Source organism: Hemitrygon akajei, chromosome 16 (genome assembly GCF_048418815.1).
Source record: "Hemitrygon akajei chromosome 16, sHemAka1.3, whole genome shotgun sequence".
In the NCBI taxonomy this organism is placed as follows: Eukaryota; Metazoa; Chordata; class Chondrichthyes; order Myliobatiformes; family Dasyatidae; genus Hemitrygon; species Hemitrygon akajei.
The window spans coordinates 33,085,724-33,103,335 of NC_133139.1; the positions used below are offsets into that span (position 1 = coordinate 33,085,724).

General features: G+C 41.8%; 1 protein-coding gene across 2 annotated transcripts; it reads left to right on the top strand.

Moving 5' to 3' along the window:
- Nucleotides 1-9,087: 9,087 nt before the first annotated feature.
- rpl36 (ribosomal protein L36) lies at nt 9,088-17,612 on the top strand. Of its 2 annotated transcripts, none has more exons than XM_073068651.1 (4): nt 9,088-9,221; nt 12,160-12,254; nt 15,401-15,535; nt 17,480-17,612. In XM_073068651.1, exons 2-4 carry the CDS (start codon nt 12,162-12,164, stop codon nt 17,567-17,569), a joined length of 318 nt encoding a protein of 105 aa, XP_072924752.1. In that variant the 5' UTR covers nt 9,088-9,221; nt 12,160-12,161; the 3' UTR covers nt 17,570-17,612. The 2 variants fall into 2 exon arrangements, with proteins under 2 accessions (XP_072924752.1, XP_072924753.1); XM_073068652.1 differs by having other exon boundaries at nt 9,196-9,295.

Genomic DNA, 17,612 nt, shown 5'->3' on the forward strand with positions numbered 1-17,612 from the left:
GAAAACCATGAAAATAGTTGAGGAATTTCAAGTAATGTCATGATTTTGGAATATAAAGCATGTATGAGAAATGATAAGCATAAAACTTAGATTATTGCTTTAAAAAACTTATTTAAAGAACAAGATGGCGGCGCGACGCAGCTTGCAGCGGCCACTCCGGAACTGATTATCTATTATTTGTGAAGTGGGGTGCTGTGCGCAATCATAATCGATTGAAAACGGACATGGGAGCACGTAGAAACATCGGGAAATTCCAGGAAGACCTTCTTCGTTGCTGCTGCTGCTGTGAGGTCCGGGACTCTGCTGGGAAGAACAGGCCCCCAGTCCTCGGGGTCGCGTTGCCGATGGTCGTTGGCGGGGCTGTCTTACTACGCTCGGCAGAGGATGGTGCTCAGAGAAGCTGTGCCGGAGGGGACGGTTGTCGGCTCGGAGGTTCGACGGACTCAGGTCGCTTTCGGTGTGTGCTGCGTCTGCGAGGCTGGTTTTGAAGGAGCTTCCATTCTGTGCTGCGTCTGTGAGGCTGAGCCGGGCGGCGCCTTGGAAGTCCATAGCGGGGGTACTCCCTTCTGCCGCTGGCGTGGGATGGCGAGTCTGTCGGGACCCTGGGGACTTGTGGAAACTGTGGTGATTTCTTTTGAACTTACAGTCCTTTAACATCTTGGACTATTTTTACTGTGCCCATAGTCTGTTTTTTTTAAAAAATCAATTATGCTATTGTTTGCACTGTTGTAACTATATGTTGTAATTATGTGGTTTTGTGCAGGTCTTGTAGCTTTAGTTTTTGGTCTTGTTTTTGTCTGGTGGTTTTGGAGCTCCTTTCCGGGGAACGCACTAGACGGTAGCGCAGTATTAATACGCAGCAGCCTCTCCAGACTCTGGAATGGGGATTGCCAAACATTACGTGGTTTTTCTGGAGTAATCTGTTTTGTCATATGCTTTTGTGATATCATTCTGGGGGAACGTTGTCTCATTTTTTAACTGCATTGCATTTGTGATTTCTAATGACAATAAACTGAATCTGAAAAATATCTGGCTTTCAGAGGGAAATCTGCTATCCTTATCTTATCTGGTCTATTGTAACTCCAGACCTATTAATGTGGTTTATTCTTAATTGTCTTCTCTTTTAACGAGAAATTAAAAATGAAAAAGGTTTGTCAGAAAGTGGTTAAATTCCTGGACTTTCATCCAGGAATTTGGGACCATTGATCCAGTGATCAGAGTGCAAATCCCATCATACCAAATCAGTTAATTTAAATTCAACTTGTTAAAAAGGCCAAATTGTTGTAAAAACTCATCTGCTTTACCAACGTGCATTCAAGGTGCAGGAAATCAATGTTCTTATATGGTCTATATAGACCAGTACAAAACAAGAACAGCCCACAATATTATGCTGGACTAACTAAACTAGTAATTAAATGTCTAACTAAACTAATCCCTTCTGTCTACACAATATCAATGTCCCTCCATTATCTGAACATTTGCATGGCACCTCTATCGTATTTGCCATCCCTGGTAGCACATTCCTGGCACAGCAATGGTGGGCAAGCTATTGGAGAGAATTCTTGGAGATGGAGTTACCAGCATAGTCTGATAAGGGATAGTCAGCATAGCATTGTGAGGGGCAGGTCATGCCTCACAAGCCTGATTGACTTTCTAGAGGAAGACACAAAAGTGAGAGTGGTTGATGACATGTATATGGATTTTATGAAGGTATTCAACAAGGTTCCCCATGGCAGGCTCTTTCAGAAAATCATGAGGCATGGGATCCATGGAAACTTAGCTGTGTGGATTTGGAATTGGTTTGCCCACAGAAAGCAGAGGATGGTATAGGTAGTAATTTGCCTGGAGGTCCATGACTAGTGGTGTTTGGATTGGATTTGTTCTGGGATCCCTGTTTTGTTTTGCTTTTGTTGTGTGATTTTTAAAAAAAAACCAAATGACTTAAATGAGGAAATGGAAATTTGGTTTAGTAAGTTTGTAAAAGACACCAGAACTTGTGGTGTTGTGTATGATATAACAGGTTATCATACGAGGGGTGATTGTTAAGTTCGTGGTCTAAGGCGGAAGGAGATGAGTTATATAGCTCTCATTACATGCACATGCAAGTCAACTGAGTGATTATGCAGAAAGTTTGAAGTTAATAACTCATCAGGGGTGATTGATAAGTTTGTGGCCTAAGGAAGAAGGAGATGAGTTATTAAAGCCACAGGTTCATTTTATTGAGTCAACATTGATCATCACTTAATCTATGACAATTCTTCATTTTGATGAAGCTATACATGACAGCCATCTAATGTCATTTGTCTCAATTTGCTGCAGAACACTGTTATGTTGAACAGCACAAGGTCAACGGAGAAGTTTCGAAACCCAAAGAGAACCTTTATATACCAATACACAAGGTTTTAAAGTTAAATTAGATTAATTAGAGACTTGTATACAGCTAAAAGACAGGGTCATTACTACTTATGATATTCCAAAAAAAAGTCTTTTGACAATTAGGCAAACTGGAAAATATATTTTTTCTAAAAAGCTGCAATCCATCAAATAAAAAAATAAAGTTATACAATGGAATATTGTTTTTTTATATAACTTGAAGGATAAAATAGAAAGGGAATGATGTTTTGTTATGTATAATCTTTGGTAATAGGCACAACATCATAGGACATATCAGCTTTGGAAACGCTAGTGTAGAATTTCACTAGTCATCAGGCACAAAGAATTAGCACATGAAAAGAAACTGATAGTTGATTTGATGAGAATTTTTGAATACATCATCACTGACAATTATGAAATTACTGAGCCTTCATTTAAACCTAGGTACATACAAACAATTTCTCACAGAGGGTGGCATATTTCTGTAATTCTCTTCCTTGAAGGGTTTTAGAAGCTAAATCTTGATGGCATTTAAAGAGAAAGTAGATAAGCCTTTGAAAGATCATGGAATTGAGTGCTCTGGAGAAATGATGCAGAATAGCCACGATCATAACGAATGGTGAGAAAGGCTCAAGGCTCCAAGTTGTCTACTCCTGCTCCTATTTTCTTATACAACAATGTTAAAGAACCAAGGGAAATAGGTAAGATTAAGATGAATAGAATTCATTTACAGATCTACAATGATCTCATAGAATTGAGACTACTCCTATAATTGAGAGTGAAAAGTGAATGATAAAGTATTACTTTTACAAGAATTGAAATCATCTATTATCTCTTCATCAAAAATATTTGCATTTTCTAAAACATGAGCTAACTTCATTATCTTCAAACTTTCTGTATAATCACTCAAAGAGTTGACCTGCATGTGCATATAATGAGAGTTGTATAACTTATCTCCTTCTACCTTAGGCCACAAACTTAACAAACACCCCTCGCAGGTTACAATGGGACATTGACCGGATGCAGAGCTGGGGTGAGAAATGGCAGCTGGAGTTTAATCTATAAAAGTGTGAAGTGATCCACTTTGGAAGGTTGAACTTTAAGGAAGAATACAGGGTTAATGCTAGGATTCTTAGCAATGTTAAAGAACAGGGGGATCTTTGGTTCCAAGTTTATAAATCCTCAAAGTTGGTGTGCAATTTGATGGGGTGGTTAAGAAAGCAAATAATGATTTGGTCTTCATTTGTCAGGGGATTGACTTCTAGAGCCACAAGGTAATGTTGCAGCTCTATAAAACTCTGGTTAGACCACACTTGGAGTATTCTGTTCATTTCTAATCATCTTATTATAGGAAGAATGTGGAACCTTTAGTGAGGATGCAGAGATTTACCAGGATGCTGCCTAGAATAGAGAATGTTGTATGGACTAGGGCTTTTCCCTTTGGAGTGACGGAGAATGAGAGGTGACTTGATAGAGGTGTAGAAGATAATGAGAGGCAGAGACAAAGTAGACAACTAACACCTTTTTTCCCTCAATGTGTCAATGGCTTGGAAAAGGTATAAGTATCTTGCAGATGCTGGATATCCAGAGCAACGCACCTAAATACCAGAGGAACTCAGCAGGTCAGGCAAGCATCTAGTGAGAGGAATAAATAGTCGGCATTTCAGGTCAAGAATCTTCATCAGGACTGGACAGGAAGGCAGAAGATCCCAGGAATAAGAAGTTTTGGCAGGGGTAGGAGGACAAGCCAGAAGGTGATGGGTGGAGCCAGGCGAGTGGGGGGAGGAGAGATGAAGAAAGAAGCTGGGAGGTGATAAGTGGAAAAAGCAAAGGGCTGGAGAAGAAGGGATGTGATTAAGAGAGGAGAGTGGATCATGGGAGAAAGGGAAGGAGGAGGGACACCAGGGGAGCTGATAAGCAGGTGAGGAGAAGAAGTAAGAGGCTGGAGTGGGAAAGAAAGAAGAGGGAAGGGGGAAGGGAAAACTTACCATAGGATGCCATCAGGTTGGAGGCTACTGAGGTGTTGCTAGGTATGAGGTGTTACTCATTCAACCGGAGAGAAGCCCCATTGTGGCAGAAGAGGAGGCCTTGGAATGACATGCCTGAATGGGAATGGGGATAGGAATTGAAATGGTTGTCCACCAGGAATTTCTGCTCTTTGTGGATGGAGACGAGGTGCTCGACAAGTCAGTCCCCCAACATACACTGGGACTCACTGATGTAAAGGAAGCCACATTGGAAGCACGGATATATTAGATGATCCCAAAGGACTGGCAGGGTGAAGTGTTACCTCACCTGGAAGGTCTGTTTGGGGCTGTGAGTGAAGGTGAGGGAGGAGGTGAAGCATTTCTGCCACTTGCAGGGATACATTCCAGGAGGGAGATTAGTAGGGAGGGATGAATGGACAAGGGAATCACAGAGTGATCCCTGCAGAGATGGAGTTGGGGGGGGGGGGGGGAAGGTGCGTTTAGTGGTAGGGTTTTGTTGAAGATGGCAGAAGTTGTGGAGAATGATGTATTGGATGTGGAAGCTCATGGGATGGTCAATGAGGACAAGAGGAATTCTATCTCTGTTAAGGTGGCAGGAAGATGGGCAGAGCACGAATGTCTGGGAGATGGAGGAGATGCAGGTGACGGCAGCATCAATGGTGGAGGAAGGGAAGCATTGTTCTTTGAAGGAGGAGTACATCTTTGAAGTCCTGGAAGGGAAAGCCTCATCCTGGGAATAGATGCGATGGAAATGATGGAACTGAGACAAGGGAATAGCATTTTTACATGAGACATGCTGGGTATAGCTGTGGAAATGGGTGAGTTTATAAAAGATATCATAGACAGCTTGACCCCAGTGGGAATGGGTGAGCTTATAAAAGATATCATAGACAGCTTGATTCCAGTAATGGAGAAAGAGAGCGAGAAAGTGGAGACAGGTGTCAGAAATGGACCAAGCGAATTTAAGGGCAGGGTGGAAGTTGGGGGCAAAGTTGATGAAATTGACAAAGTTAGCATGGGAGCATAAAGCAGCAGTGATACAGTCGTCAATGCAGTGTATAGAGTTGGGGAGTATTACCAGAGTGGCTTGGAACATGGACTGTTCCATGTACAGTAGTCAATGAAAAGGCAGGCATAACTGGGACCCTTGGCTACACCTTGAGTTTGGTGGAAGTGGGAGGAGCTGAAAGTGAAATTGTTGAGGGTGAGGACCAGTTCCACCGTACTGGTTGGGTCTGTTGACAAGAAAAAAGCAGAGAGCTTTAAGGTTGTCTCCAAGGCTTTAAGGTTGTCTCCAAGGCTTTAAGGTTGTCTCCAAGGTTTCTCCATGGAGAAAGTATAGGTAGATTGTTTTTTTAACAGAGGCAAGTGCATGGTAGTAAAGGCAGATACGTACATTAGAGACATTTAAGAGACTCTGATAGGAATATAGATGAAAGAAAAATTGAGGGCTATGTTGGAAGGAAGGGTTGGATTGATCTCGGAGTAGGTTGTACAATTGTGTACAGTTCTGGTCACTGAATTATAGGAAAGATGTCAACAAAATAGAGAGAGTACAGAGAAGATTTACTACAATGTTACCTGGGTTTCAGCACCTAAGTTACAGGGAAAGGTTGAACAAGTTAGGTCTTTATTCTTTGGAGCGTAGAAGGTTGAAGGGGAACTTGATAGAGGTATTTAAAATTATGAGGGGGATAGATAAGAGTTGATGTGGATAGGCATTTTCCATTGAGAGTAGGGGAGATTCAAACAAGAGGACATGAGTTGACAGTTGGGGACAAAAGTTTAAGGGTAACACGAGGGGGAATTTCTTTACTCAGAGAGTGTTAACTATGCGGAATGAGCTTCCAGTAGAAGTGGTAGAGGCAGGTTCGGTATTGTCATTTAAAGTAAAATTGGATAGATATATGGACAGGAAAGGAATGGAGGGTTATGGGCTGAGTGCAGGTCAGTGGGACTAGGTGAGATTAAGCGTTTGGCACGGACTAGAAGGGCTGAGATGGCCTGTTTCTGTGCTGTAATTGTTATATGGTTATAGGTTAAATGATTAGCACAACAATGTAGGCTGAAAGGCTTCTACTGTACTGTTCAATATTCTAGGCATCCTGCACTGTCTGTGTATGAAGGAGAAAATGCTCCCTCTCATCTTAAATATATGTATTAGACATTTTGACACAGAGAAAAAAATACCAGCTGACTACCTTATTTATGTCTTTCATAATTTTATAAACCTCATTCAGGTCTCCCCTCAGCTTCCACTGCTCCAGAGAAAACTGCGCAAAACTTATTCAATAGTGCATATCTTCTAATCTTGGCAGCATCTGGTAAACATGTACAAAAATGCTGGAAGAACTTGGTAGGGCTCTATCTACGGAGGGATGACTGGTCAAGGGAATCACAGTGATCCCAGCAGAGATGGAGTGGGAGGGGGAGGAAAAGTCGACATTTTGGGCTGTGAAGGAAGGGAGCAGAAGCCAGAATAAAGTGGTGGGGGAAGGGAAGAAGTGCAAGATGGCAGGTGAATGAGGAAAGGATGGTGGGAGAGGAGGAATGAAGTAAGAGGTTGGGAGGTGATGGGTGGAAGAGGTAAAGAGCTGAAGAGGGAATCTAATAGGAGAGGACAGTGGATAGTGAAATAAAGGGAAGGTGGAGGGGAGCCAGAGGGAGGTGGTGGGCAGGTGAGGTGAAGAGAAGGGAGTCAGAGGGTAACCAGAATGGGGAATAGAAGGAGAGAGGAGTGATTTAGATGTTCATCCCATGGGTTGGAGACTTCCTGGACAGGTTATATGTTGCTCCTCCAACTTGAGTTTGACTCATCATGATAGTACAGAAGGCCACGGACAGACATTTTGGAATGGGAACATGAAGTGAAATTGAAATGGGTGGCCACTGGGAGAACCTGCCTTTTGTGGTGGACTCAGAAAAAGTGCTTGACAAAGCAGTCTCTTGATTTGCATTGGATGTCACTGATATAAAGGAGGCTGGTCTGGGGCAACAAGTACAATAGATGACCCTGACAGAGAAGCAGTGTTGCCTCTCCTGGGCTCTGAATGGTGGTGAGAGAGGAAATGCAGGGGTAGCTGCAACACTTGTCACGCTTAGATGAACATTGATTTCTCTAAACTGATAATTTCTCCCCCTCCCTTTTTCCATTCCCCATTCTAATTACCCTCTCATTCTTTCTATTCTCCTCACCTGCCTGTCACTTCCATGTAGTTCCCCTCCTCCTTCCCGTTCTTCCAAATCCCTCCTTCTTCAGCCCTTTACCACTTCCACCTATCACCTCCCAACTTCCTCCTTAAACTCCTTTTCCCTTCACCTACCTTCTGCCTCACCTATCACCTGCCAGCTTGTACACTTTCCTCTCCCCTTACTTTCTTACTCTGGCTTCTGCCCCCTTCCTTTACAGTCCTATCGAAAGGGCCTGAAATACCCACTTTTTATTCTCCTCCACAAATGCTTGCTGAGTCCCTCCAGCATTTTGTATGTGTTGTTCAAGATTTCCATCATCTGCAGAATGTCGTGTTTAGTATCTGGTAAACCACTTCTGCACCCTTTCCAAGGCTTCCATGCACTCCCTATGATGGTCCCGATGACTGCTATGATGGGGCGACCAGAGTTGAATGCAATACTCTAGATTCAGCCTAACCAGGGTTTTGTAAAGATGTAATAAAATTTCATCTGCCATCTTTAACAGGATCATACCATCAAACATATTTTCTCCCCCCCCCACTTTCCGCTGGGATTGCTCCTTCAGTGATTTCCTTCTCCATTCGCCCCTCCCCACTAACCTCCCCCCCGAAACATATTCCTTCCAGTGACAGAAATGCTACACCTGCCCATTTACCTTCTCCCTTACCTCCATTCAGGGCCCCAAACAGTCTTTCCAGATGAGGCAACTCTTCACCTGCAAATTTGTTGGGGTCGTCTATTCTATAAATGTGGCCTCCTCTACATAGACCCGACGTAAACTAGGGGTCTGCTTTATCGAGCACCTCTGCTCCATCCATCATAAGCAGAATTTCCTGATGGCCAACCATTTTAATTGCTATCCCCATTCCTGTTTCAATGTCGGTCCATGGCCACCTCTTTTGCCACAATTTGGCCACTCTCAGGATGGAAGAACAACAGCTCATATTCCACTTTAGCCTCCAATCTGAAGGCATGAACATTGATTTCTCTGTCTGGTAAAATAAAATTCCCTCCCCTTCTATTCTCCACTCTGCTTATCACCTCCCCTGGTGTCCCTTCTTTTCTTTCCCCCAGTCCACTCTTCTCTCCAATCAGATTCCTTCTCTAGCCATTTATCTACCCACCCAGCTTCAGTTATCACCTTCTAGCTAGCCCCCCTTCTTCTCCCTCCTTATAAAGGTATCGGCCCTAAACATCGACTGTTAATTCATTTCCATAGATGCTGCCTGACCTGCTGAGTTCCTCCAGTTTTTCGTGTCTGTTGCTCTAGATTTCCAGCATCTTCATAATCTCCTGTGAATATAATTTCCTGACTATTGAATTCAATATTAAAGGCGAACTGTGTCTAGACTCCTGACCACCTCCTCAATTTGGAGACAAATAGGAATGGGCGCTACTTTATCAGTCACGTGCAAATAAGACAATTCTGGCTTTGAAAAGAACCGATTTTATATTGATAGTAGATGCACGTATTATTTCAAAACCAACCAAAGGAAGGGATTTTTTCCGCTAAAGAAAGAACATTTTCCTGAAGCCACACAGCGACAACACGAGCCCCTCACGGCCGGTTTCCGTTCACATGGTCGCCGTGGCAGCGAGCCGGAGGCCCTGCAATCCCAGCATTCCGCGCCCGCCCAGTCCTTCCAGCCTGGCCGCCATCATCGTCAAGTAAGTGAAGGAAGGACGGAATTTAAAACCGGGTTGTTATCCGAGCCATCCTGCTGCTGGGTGACTCTTACTAGGTGGGGATGGAAAGGGTAGCGTTATATGTGATGTTTGGACAGGGTATTGTATGTGTGTGCGTCGTTATTTGTGAATTAAGGAGGGGATTCGGACTCGGGGGGTGTCCGGCTGGAGAACCGTCTTCGCTCGGCGAAGGGGTTGCGATGTCGGTATTACTCCTTTTCTTCGATTTTCCGATTTGTGCTTTCACGATTTTATATCGGATCATCTGCTAAACGTTGGTCAGGTGGTTTGAAGATTTGAGCAGCGTGGCAGGTCCAACTCTGCTGATAATACAGGGGGTTTTAGCCTCACCTCGGAGCTAGATATCTAATGGGAGGTTCTTTTACTCTGTTTTGAAGGCTTTATTCCCGTGGCCTACCGATCTTTTTGTCCCTATCTAATATCACTAACAAATTAGTGTTGCGTAAGGAAGATTTGCCGTGCACAAATGGGGTAACGTTTCCAACATTTCAGCGGTGGCCGTATTCAGGAGTGATAAATAAAGCTGTTGAGTTTATGGTGCCCTGAAGATGTGATTGAACCTCAATTTTCTCGTTAATCTCTGGAATAAGAACGTATTGAAGAGGTGTTGGTAATCTAAGCGTATCCTACAGTAATGACATCTCATAAGTATGTAATTTGTTAGGTGTTTGGGGTGTTGAGAAAGGAACTTTGGAAATACAGGCCCTTTCCATATCAATATAGGATTTCTCCCATGAAACGTCTGTGTAGTGCAATATTTAAGATGTTTCACAACGAGCTGTACAGCAAAACTATATGAGTGTAGTCTACTAAAATTGCAACTGAGGCAGCCAATTTGTATTGAACAGGTTTTTACAGATGTGATGGCAATTTTAGAAATGTTGCTTGGTGTTTGTTGGGAAACTTTATACCAATGCCTTGAGATTCTTTGTAATCAATTCATTCATCAGTTGTTTCATTTTGTTCATAAAATAGTACCTTTTGAGCCTCTAGCATGCTTTGTACTGACCCAGTGGCATGGCTAGATTTGCAGGTGTGCCTGGAGTAGAACTTCATGTCCTGGAGTCACGCCAGAACACTACCAAGCAGTGGGTGAAATTTCCAAGTGCCACTGAATATTTTTCATTGAGTCTTTCCAAAGGCTCATGTTATCTGAAACATTGGCACTAACAGATTTGAAAGCTGCGGTATTTTGAGTTGTATTTGATCCCAGTTGTAACGTGAAGCCATGATTATACTTAAGATTTCCTCAGCTACTTTCCTTAGTAGCTAACTTGTTACCCTGAGACTTGCTGCTAGTTCCAAGACACTAGTCGATCAAAAAGACCTGTCACCTCTTGGTAAAATCTCCTTAAGATGTTGATGTTTTAATGATGTTACCTCCTTAAGACCTTATTGAAAATTGAAGTGGTTTTCTATAATTTTAATAATGCCAGATACGCAGAGGGGAGGAGTACAATGAGTAACTATAAGAAAGTTATAGTTAGACTATTATAAATGTCTCAATGTTAGAACTTATTTATTTACAAAGTAAGAGATTTTTTGGCATTGTGGCAGATGTAGAATGATTATTCCTTCGAGTTTTGAATCATTGACAGGTGATTAAAAGGAAGGTGAGATCTTTAAAACCTGGAAACATCTATTATGTCGTAATTGATGGGCTTAATGCTCACCCCATGAATTTTAAGGAATTGTGTGGATACTTTGGGAAGATGGGTTACAAAGGCGCAGGAACTGGGTCTAAACTTGGTAGTTGCATTAACTCAGACACATTTGAGCCAAATGGTACTATTTGTTGTAAGTTTCCTATTTGAATCTATGTTTCTGTGTTGGAGAGTTAAGTTGAAAATCATGGTGAACAAACTTAACTTGTATAGTACAAAATACATGGCTAGTAAGGTCAAATCAGTTACCTCTGAGATGGAATCCTCTTGCTCTCTAGGCAAACAACAGAACTTTATAGTTAAAGTCATACATGATTTTAAAAATGCACTGAATATATGTGCATTTGGAATTAGTTGGGACAATATCAAGAACTATAAATGCATTGAAAATCTAAAATGTAGAAAACAAACTTAAGGTAGTTGGATTAATGGGAGTTGGGGGGAGGGGTCACCAAGGAGTAAAAGGTTTCTGGAATTGTGGGTGATGGGGCTGAAGTGATTTTTCTTTCACTAAGAATTGGTCAGCAAGTATTCAGTGGGCTGAATGGCCTCAATCATGGATTCTGTTGTACAATGATGATGTTATCAGCATTGAGATACCAGAATTTAAATCCCATCACAGTAACTGGGCATTCAAATTCAACACAGCTGACTGAAACTATGGCACGTCTGACTCTGAACCCACTGAAAAGTTCAATCGTTACTGCCCTGAAAGTTTGAATTATTTAGTTCAAGGCCTGTTAAGGATGAACAATAAATGCTGTCCTTGTTAGTAATATGCATATCCTGTGGTCAAGTTTATATACGTGGGACAGTCACAGAATGGATGATGTAGAACAGTTTGATGCGAGGAATTGGAAACCATTGTTCCAACTAGGTATCATTTTAAAATAGGTGCTGCAAGAAGGAAGATACTTGGTGATTATAAATCTTAGATTTAATCACTAGTTGGGTCATATTTAATTGGAGAGTTTGCATTGAATATTTACTGGTATAATTCCAGAGATTGGGGAATAACATGGAGAATTAATATTTTTCCCCTTTAGAGCAAAAACATTTAAGATACTGCACTGAGGAACTTGAACTCATGAATTTCCAATTCATCCAATTTCCATTCCTGAAATTGACAGCACTCAGCTAAAGTGTCACCAAAATTGATGTACAAATTTGCTGTATTTTTGCATTCACTTTGATTTGAATGACTGTTGAATATTTGTTTCCCTGCTTCTATATAGAAATGGCAATCAGGTATCCTATGGCAGTTGGCCTGCACAAAGGTCACCCTGTCACCAAGAATGAGACCAGCCCAAGGCAAAGCCGCAGACGAGGGGTGAGTAACCACACGAGTTGTTAACAGGAGCTGCATCTTTAATTTTAATGCCTGAAGTTATTTTCCAGGTTTGGCATTCTCAATTCTCCCCTCCAATCAGCAATCCCTGAAAATAGCATAGCAGTTTTCTGAAAAGATCCCGTTCTGCATGGATTTAGGAAACTTAATTTTAAGGTGGTGAGGAGTTGTAATATATTGGAGAAATATTACAGTGATTGTCATCACAATTTATCCTTGCCTATAGCAATCTTACTGGAATTGACAGGATGCACCAGTCTCAAAGTAAGGAGTGGGCCTTTTAAGATGAAGCTGGGATTTTTTAAAATCAGAGAGTGTAGAGTAGTGGTCGCCAACCCGTCGATCACGATTGACTAGTTGATCTTTGAGACTTTCCCAGTAGATCCCGAAAAAAAGAAAATACACAAATACTGTTCAGAGACTGTTTCCAGGTTGCGGGGTTTTAGTTCCGTTCTTTCTGCCCAGCGCGCCTGCGTGTAGCTCCCCCGCAGTACACAGTGTACTTCAATGGTCCCCAACAATATGAGTCAGCTGCACCTTTCCTCATTCCCTGTCATGCCGACTGTTGAACTTGAACGCACGCGAGGTCATCAGTCGCCTAAACGCAGTGATACCCTCGCGCCAGGGATCACTGGTTGGCCTCGGGTGGCCGGCGGGAAGTGCTGTTGTTATTGGCCTGGAGCGCGGACAGATGGGTGCCTCCTCTAATCCTGTTTCGCACACCAAATGTTCGCGGGGAACCGGGTGCTAAAATATTTGCAGACAACCTAATTCGGGCTCAGCGTTTCGTAAGTATCAGAGCAGCTACCTCGCTGCGATCTACTGAAGCAAACTTTTGTTAGCCGATAGGTCCTACGGGGGGGGGGGGGCAGGCGTGCGCTCTGTTGCACTCCTCACTTGGTTGGTCGCGCTCTCCAGACTGCGGCCCCAGCACGGGGACCTCCGGCCCTTCCCTTGTCCTCTCACAACCAGCCACACCTGGCCAAGGTGGCAGGAGGCTGGAGTTTGGGCCCGGAGGCTGTCTAATGAGGCAATGAAACCCTCAAAACTGCTTCGGTACCTTGAGTCCAAGCACCCTGCACTTAGGACAAACCCGTTGAGTTTTTTCAGCGGAAAACACGAGCAGCGTGGGACAGAAGCTAAGTGCCGAGAGCTGCTAAAACTAAATTGCAGAATAGACTGGACATAAAGAACCTGCTTCAAGTATCGCTGTATTCCCATCGTGTTTAACCCCCCCCCCCGGTCGGCTGGTCCGCAAGAATATTGTCAGTACTAAACCAGTCCGTGGTGCAAAACATGGTGGGTACTCCCGGTGTCCATACATTATTTCTACTTCCGGGTTGTGGGGTTTTACTTCCGGTCTTTTCTGCCCCAGTGCGCATGCATGAAACTAATTGATCTGGGGTCGATCTTGCTTTCACTAAGGCCGAGGTAGGGGATCTTGGGCTTAAAAAGGTTGGTGACCACTAGTGTAGAGAGTAGTGAACTTATGGTTAATACAGGAAAGTAGGACTGAGATAAAATGTCAGTCATGTTATATAATAGCAGGGCAAAGCACAAAGAGTTGAATGGCCCATGTCTCCTCGGTGTCTTGTTTACTTATTGGTATTGGCTTAACTTTGAGCAACGGAGTTTGACTGTCTTCATCCTCCAATTAACTCAGCACCACAATTTAATGAGGGAAGATGAGGTTAATGGTTCTGGTTCACGTCTTCTGTTTTTAGTTTATTCTGGTTTATAATATAAGGAATAGCAGAAATAGGCTGTATGGCTTTTGAGATTGTTTTAACTTTGATTCCCATTCTGTCTGTTCTCCACAATCTCTTAGTTTTGAATATACTAATTGGCTAAATCCTGCTGGCTGTGGTCATGTGGGAAAAATGCCTCTCTGGAAAAATTGTCAGATATTTGTAAGCTTTAGTTCTTGTACAGCTTTGACACAAGTCAGAACGCTGCGTCAGCTTGTATTTTGTCTGTGATGCTCTGGAGATAGGGTCTCTGTGGCCTTGTGCCATGCCTCATGCCTTCAGGATACGATGTCCAATGAGATTCCACTTGTGCATCTGTACCAGTTTAGTGTGGTTGGCAGGTTTGGGGAGCAGATAGGCTTAAGCAAAATCTAACTGATGACTCAACTACAGGTCTTTTGGGTGATGGATTTCAAAGATTTACCACTCAAAAATTCCTCATCTGTGTTAAGAGACCTGTTCCTCAAGTCTAAACTCCAGTGAAGGTACCCTCACAGCTTTTACCTGATCAGACAAAAATTAGATAGAGTACTCTTGTTTAAGAGGGTGATAAGTTTAAGTCCATTCTATCAAACCCTCATCCCAATAATCAACATGGTGAATCTTTGCCTAAAACAAGTATATTCCCTTGAAGATTAAATCTGTGCAGAATACTTGAGTTATATTTGCCAAATACCTGCATGGTTGTAGGAATTCTTTAATTCCTGTAACCTTTTAACAAGGGTCAACATTACATTTTGTTTACTGCAGTACTTGAATTCCAGCATTTTGTTCTATTGGAAACATTTTATCTCTCCCTGACAGCTAATAATTAACATTTTCATACAGTCTTATCTAACTGGCACAATAGATAATTTCACGTTTCCCAACTTGAAACTGCCCTTTATTTGTCCACTCTGTGCTTACTCCTTTTTCAGATTTTTACCCTCTGAAACTTTACCACTTAGCATCATCTAACTTGGGTACATTAAATTTATTCCTATATCACAACAAACATTAAGCATAAATAGCTGAAGCACCGGCTCTGATTTCTTAAGTTTACTAACTTGAAAAATAAATCTGTCCCTGTTTTTCATATTAATTAACTGTCTATTCATGCTAATCTGTTCTCACCATGAATTATTCAGCAATGTTTTGAGGAAAATTTAAATAGGTTTAATAGATCCAAGTCCAGTTTAGTGGTTTCCCTTTTATCTGCTCTGTTGGTTACTTTCCTAGTAATCTGTAATAAATTCTTTAAGTGTGGTTTTCCTTTCATAAAAGCTAAGGTAAAATATGATTTTAGAAAATTGTTGTTTATCAGCATTATTTATCCACTAAAAACAATGGTAACAAGTGGGTTTGGAATGGAATTTGAGTTCTATTATTTTTTTTCAAAAGCGCCTGACCAAGCATACCAAGTTTGTCAGAGATCTAATCCGTGAGGTCTGTGGCTTTGCCCCTTACGAGAAACGTGCAATGGAATTGCTGAAGGTCTCTAAAGATAAGCGTGCACTCAAATTCATTAAAAAGAGGGTAAGCAACAATATGGTCAACATGTTTTCATATCTTAAATATATTAAGTTTTTATTCTGGTTGTTTTGAATAATAACAAGTTAACTTGATAATGTATATTAACATGTTTGAGGATTTTTCACAGAACCCCCCCCCAAAAAAAACTTCTAACGCATAAAAAAACTAAAAGTTCAAAAACCAAATGTCAGCAAGTATTCATCCCCTTTTGCTCAATACTTAGTTGAGCCACCTCTTGTAAGTAATACAGCCAATAGTCTTTTTGGGTAAGTCTCCATTCGCTTTGCACAATGTGATGGAGGAAGATTTTGCCCTTTCTTCTTTGCAGAATTGCTCAGTTGGGTAACAGCAGTGGACACTGATCATGAGGTCTTGCCAGAGATATTCGATCAGATTAAGGTCAGGACTCTTGACTGGGGCACTCAAGGACATCAGTTTTCTTTATTTAAAGCTGCTCCATGGTTGCTTTGGCAGTATGCTTTGGTTCATTGTCCTGCTGAAAGACGAACTTCCTCCCCAGTTTAAGCTTTCTGGCAGGGCTAGCAGATACTTATCCAGGAACTCTATGTATTTAGCAGCATTCATCTTTCCATCAATCCTGACTAGATTTCCAGTCCCTGCTGCTGAAAAGCTGAAAAGCAGCCCTATAGCATGAGCTACCTCCTAAGCAAGTAGGGATGGTGTTACTTGGTTAATGCTACTTGGTTAATGCACAGTATTAGATTTACACCACACATACACCTAGTGTTAAGGCCAAAAAGTTCCACTTTAGTCTCATACAACCACATCTTTACAGTATCTTCTGAGTGATGCTTTGCAAAGTTAATATGGGCAAGGGTATGTTTCTTTTTACCAGGGCTGCTTCCTTGCCATTCTTACATAAATCCCCTTCTGGTGCAAGACCTGGGAGATTGTGGGGCCATGAACAGTGGCTCCAGTTGCAGCCACTGACTGATACAACTCAAGAGTGACTCTTGGTGTCACAGTAGACTCTGTGCCAGTACCAATCTTCTCCGGTGACCCAAGTTTAGAGGGTCAGCCTGACCTAGACCATGAGGTTCTGGTTTTGCAGTGAACTGCACTGAGCTCCAAGGTAGGTTCATTGCCTTCAAGATTGTCTTGTCACCTTCCCCAGATTTGTGGTCCTGTATTATCACTTCCCTGACTTGTCTTGAATCTAATTGGGCCTTACAGAGAGAAGTGGGTATTTATTCTTGTAAATTCATTGAAAACAAGTCCAAATTTTATTGCACCTGAGGTAAAGCAGATGAATACAGCTCCACAATTTTGGTTTTTAATTTTTAGTGAATTGTTGACAGGTTTTAGAATGTTTCTTTTGATTTGACATGATGCACAATGTTTTTGTAGATCAGCTCAGTATATTTTTAATTTAGAAAAATGAGACAGTAAAATGTGAAATAGTTTAAGGCACTGTGTATCCATTCTGATGGTTGGTTCATTAGAAAAATATCAGGTTTGGAGATGTCTTGTTTTATGCTGCATCATCCATATTAAATTAATAAAGCAGAAAGTATCCCAATAATAGTTAATTGATATGGCTGGAGATTATAGTGCTGTATGCTAGGTACGTCCTGAGATATGGGTAATTTGAGTGAGTGTGTTACTTGTGGAGCAGCACTCTAACACAATGGAAGGCAAAAGTTCCCAACTTGGGGACTACAGCAGTAAACAGGTTGGGAACCTTACCATAAAGGAACTGTACAAGTTGAGAGTCTATGGATTAAAAGATGCAGCCCAATATACACAATTAATTTAATTGTAATGCTGGCAGTATTGAAACCAAAAAATAATTTAAACTGCAGAAGCACCATTCTAACAAAAATAAGTTGTGTTATCAACTTAATATATTGAGGACCTGACAAAAATGAGCTTTTGTTCACAACTGCTTTGTAAACATTTCTCTAAATCTGTTTACATTTCTTCCAGGTTGGAACCCATATTCGGGCCAAGAGGAAGAGAGAAGAACTCAGCAATGTATTGGCAGCAATGAGAAAAGCAGCAGCAAAGAAAGATTGATCTGTACTAAGTTGTTACCAATAAAATTCATTTTTAATGTTGA